The sequence below is a fragment of the Mugil cephalus genome, chromosome 8 (assembly GCF_022458985.1).
Source record: "Mugil cephalus isolate CIBA_MC_2020 chromosome 8, CIBA_Mcephalus_1.1, whole genome shotgun sequence".
NCBI lineage: Eukaryota > Metazoa > Chordata > Actinopteri > Mugiliformes > Mugilidae > Mugil > Mugil cephalus.
The window spans coordinates 25,842,611-25,858,663 of record NC_061777.1 but is presented as its reverse complement, the minus strand read 5'-3'; the positions used below and the strand labels follow the sequence as shown (position 1 = coordinate 25,858,663).

The 16,053-nt window shown below is 41.5% G+C and overlaps 2 protein-coding genes across 2 annotated transcripts; both read left to right on the top strand.

The window, feature by feature from the left end:
- The first annotated feature begins 1,192 nt into the window (after window positions 1-1,192).
- On the top strand, window positions 1,193-8,270 carry LOC125012253 (ubiquitin-conjugating enzyme E2 L3). Its single transcript, XM_047592104.1, has 4 exons — window positions 1,193-1,279; window positions 4,823-4,918; window positions 4,995-5,181; window positions 6,648-8,270. Exons 1-4 carry the CDS (start codon window positions 1,253-1,255, stop codon window positions 6,800-6,802), a joined length of 465 nt encoding a protein of 154 aa, XP_047448060.1. The 5' UTR covers window positions 1,193-1,252; the 3' UTR covers window positions 6,803-8,270.
- A 3,701-nt stretch (window positions 8,271-11,971) lies between these two features.
- On the top strand, window positions 11,972-14,897 carry LOC125011757 (alpha-(1,3)-fucosyltransferase 7-like). Its single transcript, XM_047591034.1, has 2 exons — window positions 11,972-12,077; window positions 12,940-14,897. Exon 2 carries the CDS (start codon window positions 12,979-12,981, stop codon window positions 14,005-14,007), a length of 1,029 nt encoding a protein of 342 aa, XP_047446990.1. The 5' UTR covers window positions 11,972-12,077; window positions 12,940-12,978; the 3' UTR covers window positions 14,008-14,897.
- The last annotated feature ends 1,156 nt before the right edge of the window (window positions 14,898-16,053 follow it).

Here is a 16,053-nt window from a genome sequence, read left to right as displayed (position 1 = left end):
CAGGAAGTATGGAAGGTGGAAACCTTGTATGTTTAAAACCATTCCTTTATTACTGTAATTATTGGTGAAAATAGCCAATTCTACAAGCTCACATGTGTTATGATGTGTTGATCTTGTAGATTTGCTATTTTCACAACTTGTATGAGGAAGTAGGGCATCAATTCATGAAGAAAACACAAGTTGAAATATGGAAATAAAAGATTTCACCCCAACAGAATGAAGTACAGCACGGCAGCATTGCATCTACATGAATGGGAAAGTCTAGCTATCTATCTGGTACCAAATCTGGTTATTATACAAAAGTGTTAAGTTTAACTGTTCTTTTATGAATTGCAACACTTTATAAAACCTATCAAACTTGATTCCAATTTCCAACACTTATTGACCTAAATTAATTTATTAAGACCAATACTTTTTTTCTTTCTTTCTTTACTGAAACTGACTAAAACTAGACTAAAACTTTTTTGAGTTGCCATCGACTAAAACTAGACTAAAACTATCACATAGAAATGACTAAATAAGCATTTTCATCCAAAAGACTAAATCTACAATGGCTACCAATAACAACACTGCTTAAAACAATAGAGACTCCATTAGTTCCCTTTTACGGAAGGTTTTCTATTTCTCTCTGTGCTCTGCAGTCTATGGTGTATCCCAGGGATCAGTTCAATGACCTATTTTGTTTTCTTTGTACATACTTAGACAGATATTGTGTCATTCCACTTTTACGCTGTTAACCCATCAAACGCAAACATGACTGAAATCCTTGTGATTAGACCACGGGAATTGACAAAAGTGATATCTCTGCAACAATATTGGTGGTATTGTGACTGGGTGTCTGCTTTGAGGAGATTCCTTTAACTAAATTAGTCCAGTCCTTTTATCATTTCAGAAACATTTCCAAAATCCGAAACATTTTATCATTTTAAAGAACAGTGGATATTTTTTTTATTTTTACTTAGATTAGAAAATGTAATATCGCTAATTAGAAACATATCACATACCTTTTTCTTTTTTGTACATCTATCTGAGGTATCAACTGGAGAACAAGCCTGTCCTAACCTTTTATAAAACAGGTCAACATTATTTTTGTGTGTGTAATGGGGGTTTTCTGTCGCAGAAATTGGGGGATTTCTTTGGTTTTGATTGAACAGATATAAGAGGTTGAGCTAAGCTGATCCTTAGCAACAGGGCGAAGACCAGACTCATACTCGCCGCGCTGTGTATTCTGGGAACACACAGTAATTTCAAGATGGCGGCGAGCAGGAGGCTGGCCAAGGTAAATCTTCCGATCCCCTTATTTTCAGATCGTTTGTAATCAGTAAATACGCATTAGTGATTCGAAGAGTCGTTGGTTCGTTGTCTTTGATTTATATAAGATAACATCGGCGTTCGAAGTCGCAATTGGTACCCTTATTAAGCCGCAGATTTAATAAAAACGAGAGGTCACTGCTGCCCAGCTAGCCTACCAAATATTAACGTTAGGCAGCAAAGCACCGGTAAATTAGGCCACGGGGTCTAGAGGCAGTGTTCAAAAACGGCCAGTGAGCTCACGTTTAGTCTTTTAGCGCGCAGAGGACGCCCGGCAGATGTGTCTCATACGGCCGAGGGAATGAGTGCGATGTGGCCGGCGTAAGACCGTGTGCTAATTTCCACAGCGTAAGGCGTTCTGCTAACCTGCTAACTCTGCTATCTCATAGCTGCGTTTCAGCTAACAGCTAAACCCCACCAGCCAGGGTTTGGAGTTAGCCACTGACGAATGGGCGAGGAACGAACTTGTGTAAATTCACAGCTTACATATTTTTTTTTCACAAACATTTCGTTGCACAGACAGAAAGTCCCTTTCGTTTTGTAACGCGGCAGTAGCACGTTGTGTACGCGTTGCGCGTGAACCTGCGTTAAATTTTAATTGTCGCAACAGAGTTGCGACTCTTGTTACCCGGTTAAATGGATGTTATGTTAAATATACTAAATACGCTTATTAACGACTTTACAGTGGTTTAACAGTATTGCCGTTAATGGTGGTTAGCGTCGACGACGCAAAAGTGAAACCATAGAGAACGAAAGTCAGTGAAGCCAGCCACTTATTATTCAATCAGTCGACGGAGTTGAACTAAACTGAAAAACTCTGATTAAAAATAAACACACGGACTCACATAAGTACTCAGAATGTATGTTTTCTTTACTCGGATGATGACACAATAGTGTCGCAAGTTTGGTCGCGTTTGTACGATTAATGAAAGAAAGGTCAGGCCGATTCGTCTTTACGTTGATGGAAACTGTGTTTTTGTTACTGTATAAATGTATTATGCGTTAGTTTTCTCACACTATCTGGGGTTGTAAAGTATGAGACAGTCACGAGTTGCGCTTGACGAAACAAGGAAGCTTTTCTGCGATATGAAAGTAAAAGTCTTGCACCGTCATTGCTGTTGCCCCATAACGATGAGGTGATACTCATTAACCAGACCTGTTCTAGAAAAACATCATAAATATTTGATATCTTTACATTATTGAATTAAAACCTTAAGTGTCTCAGTCATTCAGCCCCCACTGACTAAAATGTAAAAATAAGGAACTTTTGTTGTACACACTACAGTTCAGTAGTAGTACAAACCAACACCTCCAAAAGTGAAAACACAGTTGAATCAAAAGATTTATTTTGCACAAATTCTGAAAACTACATTTCATGAAGCTAGGATTTTATGTAGGCGTCTTATATTAGAATGCATTTGTTTCCACTACTGTACCCCTAATGAGCTGTCAAGAAGAAGCAACATGTGCACGAGAGACATGAGGCAGGTAGTAATCTGACACAGGATTAAAAACATACTGCTCTGAGCATTATGTGTGGCAGCTTTTGTGTTCATAACATGGGATGTGCTGAAGTTGGCGACAGTCTGCACTCGAGCAAGTTCAGACCTGACAACTCACCAACAGTGATATCAGTCTAAAACACTGAGCCTTGAGTTATCAGTATAAATTAAATTAGTATTATGTATTGTCTTAGATTGCAGCGCCTTTTCACAGACCAGCATGTCTCAGGGTTTATACCTAGAAACCCAACTTTATTAGAAAACATGGGACAACGGGGTGACAGTGGCTGAATATCAGCCTTACACATTTTAACTAGGTCAATGGTTACATAATCACTAGATCACAATTAGCTGAGCTTAACTTGATCATTTTGCAGAATGGTTGGAAATATTTCTTTCAGGGCTGCGGTGGCTTGGTAACATCCTCGATGACATGAATTCTTTGATTTACATTTGCAACAGTATTTACCAAAAAAAAAAAAAAAAAAAAAAACATATTCAAATGTCAGTGGTGAGGAAGTTCATCAAAGTGATGTTGACAAGCCTTAGACGTTTGTAGTTGTTAATACGTTTATTCTGCAGAGGGCAGCAATGCATACAGTAACTCAAAACTACCAGAATCCCTTAGGAAGACTTTCAAGAGATTGCATGGTTGTTTTGCTTTCCAATGCATTCACAAGCTGTAAGGAGAATGATTCTGCTCATACAGACCTACAAAACTAAACCATTTCAATCTTAAGTGTTGCATCATTGCATGAAAGGTTGTAGGTTGTAACCTGTTGGCCGACTGCTGTCTTTCCCAGTGTCCTCTCACATAGACATGCAGGGTCATACGAGTATAAATCATTACTCTCTACAGGATGGATGTCCAGTTACAACCAGATGTCAAAACATACTCTATATATGTAAATTAATGATGGAATATTGTGACATCATATCCTGTAATTATACTCAGTGAATCTGAATATTTATTTAGTGTCATTCTGTAAAACTTACAGTTTGAGATGAGGGTTTCTTCAATGATAATTTGTTCAATTATGTCATCATTATGTTTGGGTAAAATTTATCATTATCATATTATCAGCCTGTCCCAGCTGTCATTGGGTGAGAGGCGGGCTGCTGTCAGTTAAAGGGCCAGCATAAAGAGACCAATCACCTCTAACCCATTCACTCATACGGCCAAAGAAAAAGATGAAACATTTAAAACCAGAACATGGTTGGTTCCTGTGGATGCTCATTTGGATATGGAGGGAGGGTTAACACCATCTGCAAGCTTTTTCTGTTGTTGTGCTCTTAATCTCTCATTTGATGATTTTTAGTCATCGTTAGACAGGATCTCTGCTGGGTAAAATGTGAAGGGAAAAAAGAATGAAGGCTCTCCCTGTTTAAGCAGGGTTCCCTGTGTTGGGGTCAGCTTTTGCAAAGGTTGCAGAGTGCTTATATTTTCAATGAGTTGTTTGTTGACTTAGTTACACTAACTTATTAACTAACTAAATTATTTCATACTTTATTGCTCTGGTTGTTTGGTGGACACCAAATTGCATGCACATGTATTTTCTTCTCTAATAGATACTGAATTTACATAATACATTTGTGACCCAAACTCTCGTCGCCATCACAGGGTGACATGAACCGGGGTTGACAGCAACTTGAGAAAAAACATTTAAATGTCAAAAATCAAAACAGATATAGGTAACATCTGCAAGTCAGTCTGGAATATTTGTCAGGTTTGTTTTAAACGCACCCAGCCTGAATGAAGTGAGTGTAATAAGTTATGCAAGAGCATTAGCAGCTGTCCTGAGCCCAGACAAGCACAGGCAACAAGGCAGATATGAATAATAATTATTATTTGCAATCTGTGTGTATAGAACAACAAAAAAGCAAAGCACTGACCCCACCAACACAGGGAAGAAAGTACCCAGGACAATAAAAACCTCCTTCCAGAAAATGGCCACCGTGTATTTATGGTTTTAACCTTTGTCATATCAATTGCATGTTTTTCCTTTCAGGAACTCGAAGAGATTCGCATGTCTGGAATGAAAAACTTCAGGAACATTCAAGTTGAGGAATCAAATCTATTGTCATGGCAAGGGCTCATTGTTCCTGTAAGTGGCCTTTCCTGTTTGACTGCTTTGACATCTGCCAAGTTTATCTTACTAACTTCCTTAAATCACTTTGCAGGACAACCCTCCTTATGACAAAGGTGCATTCAGGATTGAAATCATTTTTCCCACCGAGTATCCTTTCAAGCCTCCCAAGATCACGTTCAAGACCAAGATCTATCACCCAAACATCGACGAGAAGGGCCAGGTGTGCTTGCCTGTGATCAGTGCAGAGAACTGGAAGCCTGCCACCAAAACTGACCAAGGTGAGTTATGACACAGAGTGACTCTTTAAAGGAACCTGATGCTACATGATCACTTTCTGTGTCCAGCCTCACCATATTCTATGGCCACATGTCTACAGAGCATGTATAAGCTTTATTAAACATTTAATCTATCTCAACAATTAATAATCTCTGAATAACAAGTCTTCAGTCTTACCTGTCAGTAAATAGCCCAGACTTATAAAACACTACCACATGCCAGGGCATTCACTGGCGTTTCATTATCATTTTAGACATCGTATAATATTGAAGACATCTAAACTATTAAACACATATATACATTACACATGGGATGGTATAAACAAACCAGAATAAGGTCTACATTGGAATGGTTTTTGAATGAACAGATGTGTCAGGAGTGAATTTGATTTGCCGGTGACCGACACTTGCTTCTGCTCCAGAGAAGACATTCATTAGTGCCACTAGCCTCAGAAACCTCAAATTATCTGCACCTCAGATTAGTACAAGTACTTGAGAAACACTTCAATTAGCAGATGCATCTCAACATCAGCTCTTCAACCATGAAAACCTGGCCACTACTGAGGAGGAGGAAGAAGTGAATAGTTTGGGCCAAGAGAGACTCAAGGAATGGACATTAGACCAAGAATGTGCCAAATTGTCATCATAGAATTTAAAATGTAGAACATATCCCGTTTTGTTTCACACTTTCCTGTGTACTGCATAATTTCATATGAGTTCCTTCATAGATGTCTTCATTAATATACAATGTAGAAAATAATAAAAATCAAGGAAAAAACGTTGAATGAGATGGTTGTAAACTGGCATCCTAGTGCTGAAGGACTGGTTACGTTCTGACCTGCATGTATTTCAGGTAATAAATGAGTTATTGTGAGAGTGACATGCAGACACAAAGAACAATGCAGGAAGTTCTGCAGCAAGGTCAAAGTCTCATCTGCATAAAGCTAATAGCTGGGAGCTGAGAGCTGTAAAAATGAGATAGCTCCACTGCTAGCCTGTGCCAAACTGGTAAAATGACCAGGACTTAAGCACCATGCCCACTGAGTACCTTATCTAATCTGTGAAAACCCAGCAAAGATGTTGTAAATCAACATGGCGGACCACAAACAAAGGAGCCACCACAGATCCTGTGGTTTTCATTATGCGGTTGAACAAGTGTCCAGTCACTTTCAATTTAGATAAATTCGTAAGATTATTCGAAGTAACGATGAAGCTCCATATGAGTAGTTTGACCGGCCGCCTCTGTAATTATAACAGCCGATCATGCAAGAATCGTGAGGGCATTTCCTGGTACTCGCTTAATATAACCCCAGAAACTGTGGGGTCTGCTTCATGACGTCCTGGTTGCTGGACCAGAACAGAACATTGCTGCCCAGGGCCCCTCAGAACAACTACAAACCGCCTCCATGCATGCTGCCTGTACTGGAGAATCCTATCTCACTACACTTTTTGCCTTGTGTGTCTTCCAGTAATTCAGTCCCTCATTGCACTGGTGAACGACCCCCAGCCGGAGCATCCCCTGAGGGCAGACCTAGCAGAAGAATACTCAAAGGACCGTAAAAAATTCTTGAAGAACGCGGAAGAGTTTACAAAGAAACACGGCGAGAAGCGGCCAATGGACTGATCACTTGACGAGCGCATAGCCCTCACTCTGTCTTTTTCCTCCCCCCCTCTCCTCTTGTCTCACCTGCCTGACCAAATACTGATCTTTTTTTCCCCTCCTCCCCCCTTCCCACCCCACCCCCCTCCCCCCCCACACACACCTTGCCATCTATTTCGCTCACTCTCCTCATCCCTCTAATTCCCCCTCGACACCACTCCTCCTCCATGTTGCCCCTGGAGCCGCCCAGTTGAAGCAAGGCGGCGGCCGCCTCAACCCCGCTCCCCGTCCGGGACTCTCTGTGGATCAGACAGCTTCCTCTCCCTCCACCATAAATCTCCAGACCATTTCTAACTTTCTACTCTTTCTTAAAGTTAAAAATGGAATAAAGAAATGCTAAGGGAACACAACGTTCAGATGAAGAGTTAGATAGAAATACTCGGAATATTGTGGTAATTTCTGTTGGCTTATCCTCTATACAAACAACTCTGGTTTTAAATAGATCTCAGACATAATTTCTTGAAGTGTTTTATTTATTTATATTTTCTTTCGAAGAGCAGGAAAACTGGCTGATTTGCTCTTGGATTTTTTTTTTCTTTTTTTTTTGTGATTTGACCCGTTAGACTTTTAAGCTGAAATGTAAGGTGATTGGAAGTGTGCTGATGAAAATGTTCCCCTCACTCACCTCCACTGCTTCTACAGTTGCTCTGTGGAGCAGTGCTTCTCACATCTCCTTCCCCCCGTTCCCGCTACACAGAATCAAATGATGGCAGGCTGAACACAAATTGAGTTATTTCTGACTAGGTGATGGAGGAGGCTACCTTCAATCTCACACACATCCGCCCCCGTTATTATGAACATACCCTCAAAGACAAATTAGTGCACTATCCCAACATTTTCCTTCCTTTGATGAATTTTTTGCAACACAGATCCACTTGCACTCTCCAACCACGCTGGTAAAGCTTTTCACTGCTTAACAAATGGCTATTGTGATCTTTCTTTTCCTGAATAATCATTTGCTTTTTTTTTCCACTTCAAATTGTTTTGATTTGGCACTTGAGTTATAAAATCGGTGGGAAAGTGGGAAAGAATGTGTTTGATTTATTATTTGAATCCTCCATGCATGCCCCTTCGGCCCCCATAACCGCCGCCATCGAGCACCACGGCCACGTCACAAACATAGCCATCTACCGCGCACCGAGACGCACCACAGCTGCACACCCAGCTGGGTGGGTCCCAAATTGTCGGGAGAGGGGGAAAGAGAAACTGAACAGAGACGCACTCGGCTTCAGTGAATATCGGCTCCTAGAGACGGTCCCAGAATGAAGCGCCTCGAAGGTAGCTGGGAGAGAGGGCTGGCTGGCTGTCCGGGGATGTGGCAGGACATGGAAAGGGACTGCAGTGGCCAAGAAAAACCACCATGTAACACCTATTTGATGTGGTCCCAATATTGTTTCATAATAAAGATGGCTAACCATTTGGCCTCACTGTCTGCCTGGTGGTGACGTGGGTGTTTCACATGTTTGTTTTGTCATGACAGCACAGAGGAACAATTAACTCCACCCTGTTTCATCCGCGTCTTCAGTTCTAATAGGCCGATGCGGAGTTGGGGTTTAAATAGGAACACCTGGTCCCAGTCTGAAAGTGGTATGAATAGATTGGATTCACGTGATTGGAGGAAATGGCTTGGATCATGTTTTCCTTCCCCAATCAGTGGTGCTCTAACGGCCCGTTACTGGCCAGAGACTTCAGCCTCAAGGTGTGAACGCAGGTGAAACACACAGGTGTAATTTGCCAGTAACAGTTTTTAGTATTAGAATTAGAAATTGCAGTTTGTAACAGCATACAAAGGGGCAGAAAAATAACATGTAAAGAGTGGTCTGTAGAAAAGATAAATAAGATGGAATTAGAAAAAAAGTATTGGCATATATTGGCACAACAAGTACTGAATTGCACAGCGTAAGTAATGAATGATAACAGTACTGAAACCTTGAGGTGTAATGTTATTTCACACATGAATGTTCACTGAGGAGCTTAGCAGCAGGAAGGAAAGACCTTCCTCTATCAGTGTCTTTCCTTTACACAGTGAGGGTGAAGCAGTCTGTCACTGAAGCTCCTCAGTGCTGTCAGGTCCTTCCATCTGAAGGTCCTGAGTCATCCAGGCCCATAGTTTGGCCTAAGTCCTTGCACAGCCCACACGTATCTTGACCGGAGCTTTAGACTTCTCAGTCTGTTCACTGCACACAAATAAACTAGTTGGTTGTTCTTGAAAAAGTTGGTGGTCATTGAAGAATGATGTTCTCGTCTTAGTATTCTGCATCAACAGTTTTCACATTAAAACCTCTTTACTATAGATCCCATGGACAGTATAGGACTAGTTTACATGATGACAAATCCAAAGCAGTATCACATCGCGTGTACAATATGCACATACTGTAAGGTTAATGTGAGCTACAGAAGTACAGAAGCTTTCTTACAACTGGCTTTAGAAATCTGCTTAAAAGGTGTTAAACAGTTAAACATGTTGTACTTAAGTAATAATCACAAGGAAAATAAAATGTTCAAATTAATTAAAAAAGGTGAAATAAAGTATATAGGAAAAAGGAAGCACACCCTCGACCCTGAGAAGCCCCTGTATTATTTTAGTAGAAATAACCTTCTGTCTGTGTTTTTGTCTCTTACATTGGCCTCCCATGAAGTATTTTTCATTTCTGTTTCATTTTTATTTTACCCAACGTACAGCACATTTGAACACATTTTCAAATCTGGGTTTTGTGAACCTGCACCATCATCTTGCATAGTTCATAGATGAATCAGTCACTGCGGTGCCTGTCCCACGAGGCCTTTCAACTTTGGTAGTAATACCACCAATTCACCACTAGATGTCACCATTATCAGTTAGCACAGGAATCAAGACGACTAATTGAGTACTCATCACATTAAATTTAGGGGCAGCAATACAGAATACAAAGCAGTGGCAAAGGGGTTGACAATGGAGCTACAACTACTTAACTTGATTTAAATGATGTTAAATCTCTCCCTCTCTTTCAACAGTGGCTACAGTGCCACTTAAAAGTATTTGCACCTCTCATAATGTTCTACATTTCTACATAAGAATCAGTCGGAAGTAGACAAAAAGACGCCAATCAAGCAAATGAAACAGAAATAATCCACTTGTGTATTTCTTTAAGAACTAAATGTTTCTGGTATCTGCTGATTAGCCATCTACAGTGGCTAGATGGATTTATATCCCATTCCTCAGCACAGAACCGTCAGTTCTGAGGTGTTGGTGGGTTTTCTCACACTGATTTAAACCTGAGCTCACAGGCAGATGTCTTGGCATTTATCCTCTGGTATCATTCAGTATTCATTGATGCTTCAGTGATAGCAAGCTAAGACCCCCATATTTCATGGTCGAGGTTCTGATGGTGGAATTCAGTGTTTTTTCATCTCTTAGCCTGAACTTTTCATTTAAACCAAACAATTCTACTTTGGTCTCATCTATCTACAGAACATCTACCCTATAGTCTTCTGGTTTGTCCACAGTGAGTTGGACTCTGCAGAGGATAGATACTTAACAGCTGGGCTGCCGTTTCTCACTTCAATAAAAAGCGAAGTGCCTGGTAATAGCCTACGTACCACACAGAGCTATATGCACATACATAATATCGACACCATTATGACAGAAAACCAAACTGTTTTTTTGATGTATTAGCTTAACGTAACATGGATACCTTCCTATCATATTACACTAGGAGCTACTCCTCTGCCTCCTGTCAGCCAGGTCTGCTACCAACTGGGGCATTTTAGTCTTTGTGGAAACAAACACACAAAGCTGAGTCAAGCTCTCTACCCTGTGCTTGGGTGACAGCAGGAGTTAAGGTCAGCTAAAGCATGATGAGAATGATGTTGCTTCAGGGAATAATCCGATCAGAAACTCACAAACACGATTTATCTTAAAGACCTCATAGCTCATCCCAACAGATCTCAAAATGCAGGTCTACTTGTGGTTCCTAGAGTTTCTAAAAGTAGAATGGGAGGTAGAGCCTTCAGATATCAGGCTCCTCTCCTATGGAACCAGCTCCCAGTTTGGGTTCGGGAGGCAGTTTTTACTTTTAAGGTCAGGCTTAAGACTTTCCTATTTGACAAAGCTTATAGTTAGGGCTGGACTGAACCATCCCTTAGTTATGCTGCTCGAGGAATTTATACACATTTATACACTGAGCACCTCTACTCTCTTCAACTCTCTTGCTGTCCATACATTTGTGTGCTACTACTGTATTTCATGTTATTATCTGTGTGTCACTTCCTCCCTCACCTCCCCAGTCTGGAGGTCCATATTACTCATCTGTGGTCCTGGCATCGTCATCTGGCCTCTTACATTCATATAGCGTAGAAGCCAATTCACCTCTAACAGAACTAAGCAAATAGTCCCAATTCCTATGAGCTGCTCATTAATTGAATTTATCATAGATTGTGCCTGGAGCAATGTTTATCCTACTTTTGGCACATTCTAGTGTTGATATTCATAAGCTCAGAAACACATGAGGCAACAGCTTAAATATGTGAGTTAAATTAGAATGTAAAATCCACTGGGACAGTGTGGGAGTATGAAGGAGCCACAGATTTTGCATTGCAAAACCAAACCTGCGCTGCGGAGGCTGAGGGTGAAACTGCTCCGTTGAGACGGTTAGAATGTGGTCGGTGCCTACAGGAGCCGCACAACCTCGTGCCCCTTTCCTCTGCAGAGCTGCAAGAACAGGAAGAGGAAGACCAGCTTGTGGTTGATCAATATAGAATCAGCGATGGTAAAACTCTCTGCTTGCCACAGGTGCCTGAGCTTCTTCACACAGAAAATGTATGATGAGCAGTTTAACAGGTGATGAGCGTGGGTGGCAGGTGCTTGTGTCTCGTGATGGCTGAGGGTTTTGTCACCTCTAACGGCTATCCAGCATAATACGAGAATAATAAAAAAATGAGCAAAAACAAACCCACACTCATTGTATTTGCTAATGACCCTCATGAATTATTAAAGTCTAAGTCTAAAGTCAGAGTCTGATATTTCTCTGTGAATGCTCACTTGTATTTACTGATTTAATGAAATGATCATGCTACTTCTCATTTCTGCTGACCACTGATTGTGTTTTACGCCAACCGCCACACCCCGTGGGAAGTTCTGCATGTGAATGAAGTGTCAAGTATGAGATGAGTCAAAAAAATATTGCATGGGCAGGATTTCCTATATGTTCTGAGCTGAGCAGGGGCACTGGCAGCAGACTGTTTGATGCCTGTAACCCAGGTAAGTGGCAACTTCTCTGCCAATCTTGTAATTATTTTGTCAGACTGGTTTAGTTTTAATTCATAGTTCAGGGAATACTGGTCTCACTTATTTAGGATTCGCATATTAAATCTCTTATTTTTTCATCTTCAGAGTGCTCTATACTGAAGCCGATTTGGCACTGTGCTATACCACAGCTACCAGGGTGTGGTACAGAGAAAACTTCTGTTGTGCCACTTTCATTTCACATGGTGCCTCATCAACAAACCACTCAATTCTAGAATATCAAAGGCTGGGACACTAATTTATTACTGGTAAAGACAAACGGTTTAATAATTAATAATAGCCGATTTAGTCCGAAATGACGTCGATAGACCAAATTGAATTATTTGATGGTTTGCAAAGTCACATTTTTTTTAGTAAGGTTAAACCTTAAACATTGTATTTGTGCAGTTACAGCATAACTGTGCAACACTGATGACAAAATCCTAAAGAGAGCAGGCATGAAGCAGAACGCTGAGCAGGAAGACAGTGAAAGAGTGAAAGGAAGACGGGGACAGCGGCGCGGAGTTTTGCAACAGTTCTTCTGCTTTCTAGATGACTTAAGCGCTGTTTATTGAAGACATATTGTCAAAAATTCTATTAGAACAAAAGCATTACCACAGAACTTTTGCTCAATTTGAGCTCACTTGTTATAAGGCATGTTTGCCAGCTGACTGTAGGCTGGCCTCTTATCTGATTTGAATTCAAATTTAATTAAGCGTCTTCTGCAGCAGATGTGTTTGATGTTGACACCTTAGCTTCTGCAGTTCCTGCCCTGAGGACAGCATGTGTAAGACTATCTCTGATCTACCCTTCCTTCCTTTCTAATGTTCCATGCCAGTGATCTGTGCCCTTTTGACCTGGGATACACCCAGCCACCATGACAACACTTGGATCCCGAGCCCTCCTCCTCCTACTGCTTGTTAGTGCCCTCTTACCATTACTTTACTTCAACATCTTGGAGCTCAAGCCACGTGTGCAGCAGCATCATCCTCAGAGAAACATCACCATCCTGCTGTGGCATTGGCCATTCGGCCGCTCCTACAGTCTCCACGGGGACAAATGCCTCACGATGTACAACATCAGCCACTGCGTCCTGACTGACAAAACCTCGGCTTTCTCTGCTGCTGACGTGGTTGTGTTCCACCACCAGGAGTTGAGCAGAGGTCTGTCTTCTCTACCCTTGCACCTGCAACGCCCGGCCTCCCAGCGGTGGGTGTGGCTGTCTTTGGAGCCTCCTGTCAACAACGCAAACCTCACGCAGTTCAATGGCCTCTTCAACTGGACGATGAGCTACAGGGGGGATGCCGACATATCCATCCCTTATGGAGAGACAGTGGTAGGAGGTGATGAGCGTGCTGTCCAGGTTCCCTCAGCTCGCTCCTGCCTGGTCACCTGGGTGGTCAGCAAATACCATCCTCAGCAGACTCGGGCTGCTGTTTACAAAAGTCTAAAGCAGCACATACCCATAGAGGTGTACGGTAGGTGGAACAACAAACCTCTGTCAGACAATGAGCTGTTGTCCATTATATCAAAATGCCTGTTTTACCTGTCTTTTGAGAACTCAGAGGCAAAGGACTACATCAGCGAGAAGTTCTGGAGGAACGCTTTACAAACAGGCGCCATACCAGTGGTTCTTGGCCCCAGCAGGGCCACCTATGAGGCTGTGGCTCCCCCTCATTCCTTCATTCATGTGGCTGATTTCAAGCGCACAGCCGATCTGGCTGCCTACCTGAAGTATGTGGCTGCAAACAGGCTGGTGTACGAGGAATATTTCCAGTGGCAGCGCACCCACAGAATCAAAACCTGCACTGACTGGAGAGAAAGGCTGTGTCGGATCTGCGTCAAGTATCCCACCTTACCCACCAGGAAGGTCTACCACGACCTGGACAGTTGGGTCAACAAATAATGATTTGATCTTGCCATGCTTACAGGTGGTTGCCGCATTTTGATTGGGGTACCTGATTTTTGACCTAAGTTACCGCAAGCCAATGTGAAATACCAAGATCAGTCAAGTTCAGCCTATTGATAAACTGGAAGAAACATAAACAAATCTTCAGTGGTTGGCTGGGTGCCGCGCTTCGTATGAGAATGCAGAAGTAGTAACATGTGTGTAACCATAAATACACCATGAATAAATGAGCATGTAGCAGCTGTTCTAACCACGTGGGAAGTCACTTCTCACAGCAAGCAGCTGATTACAGAGCAAGGAATATGTTTTTTTTTTGTTTATTAGCCAACTCCTCACCAGTCTGTTAGAACTGAAAAAAGCTACTTGGATGAAAGGTCTTGAAGGAACAAGTCCGGTGTCGTTAGTTTCAGCTTAGACGATGAGCTACAGAAATGCCATGACCTGGATGACTAAGAAGAGATGTAAAGCAAAGTGGTTATTTTGAAGTATACTGAACTTAATGTAGACACAGCCCGCATTAAAGTACGACACCGAGGTCAGCCACACGTTACAACAAAATGACTTAAATGTTTAGATCATTAGTCTGGAGAAGATTTACTGTGAACTGGAAGAACTTGGACTTGGTTGAACTTAACCCTGTATTGCATAAGTTATGACTTGCTGGCAATGTTTTAATGTCTTTTCATTACATGCTTGTATATGGCTGTCTGAAAGAGCACCCGCCCCATGTTTTGAGGCTACAGTCTTCTCTGCAGGCGGCCCAGTTTGAATCCTGCACCGGGCGCCCTTTCCTGCATGTCCCCCCTCCCCTCTCTGCTTCCTGTTTCCTGTCCATCTCTCCACTTAACTTTCAATAAAGGTTCAAATGCCAAAGAAATATTCTTAAATATTTGAGTGGGCTAGACTAACTTTTCTTTGAAAGAATTGTTCCCAATGTTCTTACGTCGGGTTTTCACCTAGCTCTACCTGACCTCAGGTCATGACCTGCACTGTGAGCATGGAAGAGGAAGAGGCAAACACAAACACCTGGATTTCTGAAGTATAATTTTCACAAAAAACATGCTAAACATAGCAAAACTGAGTTAAAGTAATTGTTGACATACAGCACTATGGAATAGAGGGTTAAAAGTCAGTGAACACAATGTTCACAATGTTTAGCACTCTGAAGGAATAAATATAAGAATACTTACAAATAACCAAATTATTACAAAATGCTTTCTTACAGACGAAAGTATCAGGTTACCATGTTTATACATGCATGAACTGCAGCAGTGAGTTCAAACCTGATAACTCATGTTATCCCAGCAAAAGAGCCACTGGATGTCAGGGATGTTTGTCTTTCTCAGTCTCCATCAATGTCCAATAGACCCTGGAGGAATGTCTGCGACAGTCAGCACTGCTTTGTCTTCTACTTTGAGGTGTGTTGAGATCATCATCCTGCTCACCTTAGATGAAATCAGAGGGTGGATCACGTCTTCCATCTTCCATGTGTTCTACAATGGCTGTCTTGGTACTTGGTAAATCAGGACCAACCTGCTGTGTAGAGCCTCTGTACAGTAGGACATTCAGTCTAGGATGTAGTGCTCTTTTGGGATGGGCGATGTGAAAAGTATCCTGTGAAGCATCCCAACAAGTCTGAATCCATCATGATTGTTAATTAGATGACATTCTTGTTTTGGTGTCATATACATGGCATTAGGCTGAGAATAGTGGAAGGGTGCTTCATGCTAATACATGGTAATACAATGTTATACATATTTCCAGTCTTCTTTTTCCCTTTGCACTGGTGATTTTGTTGGTGTTATGTTGATGTCTGTGTATTTTGGTGTACGAGCTGCTGGACACTCAAATTTCCCGCAGGGGATAAATTAAGTATTTTTCTATTCTATTTCCTACTCTGTTCATCAAATAACCACTAACCCCCCTAACACTTAAAAGGTGTCGATATAATTCTTATATAATCCTACAAAAAATACTTGGAAAATAAACCTTACTAAAATAAAAAGCTAGTCATGTTTGGCAGTTCAAAAACATTTATTTTCA

Bases quoted from the DNA above. Each gene is read 5' to 3' on its own strand.
- LOC125011757 (XM_047591034.1), top strand. From the start codon at position 12,979: ATGACAACACTTGGATCCCGAGCCCTCCTCCTCCTACTGCTTGTTAGT.
- LOC125012253 (XM_047592104.1), top strand. From the start codon at position 1,253: ATGGCGGCGAGCAGGAGGCTGGCCAAG. The intron at 4,919-4,994 runs GTAAGTGGCCTT...ATCACTTTGCAG, and splicing joins GGCAAGGGCTCATTGTTCCT to GACAACCCTCCTTATGACAA. The intron at 5,182-6,647 runs GTGAGTTATGAC...TGTGTCTTCCAG, and splicing joins TGCCACCAAAACTGACCAAG to TAATTCAGTCCCTCATTGCA.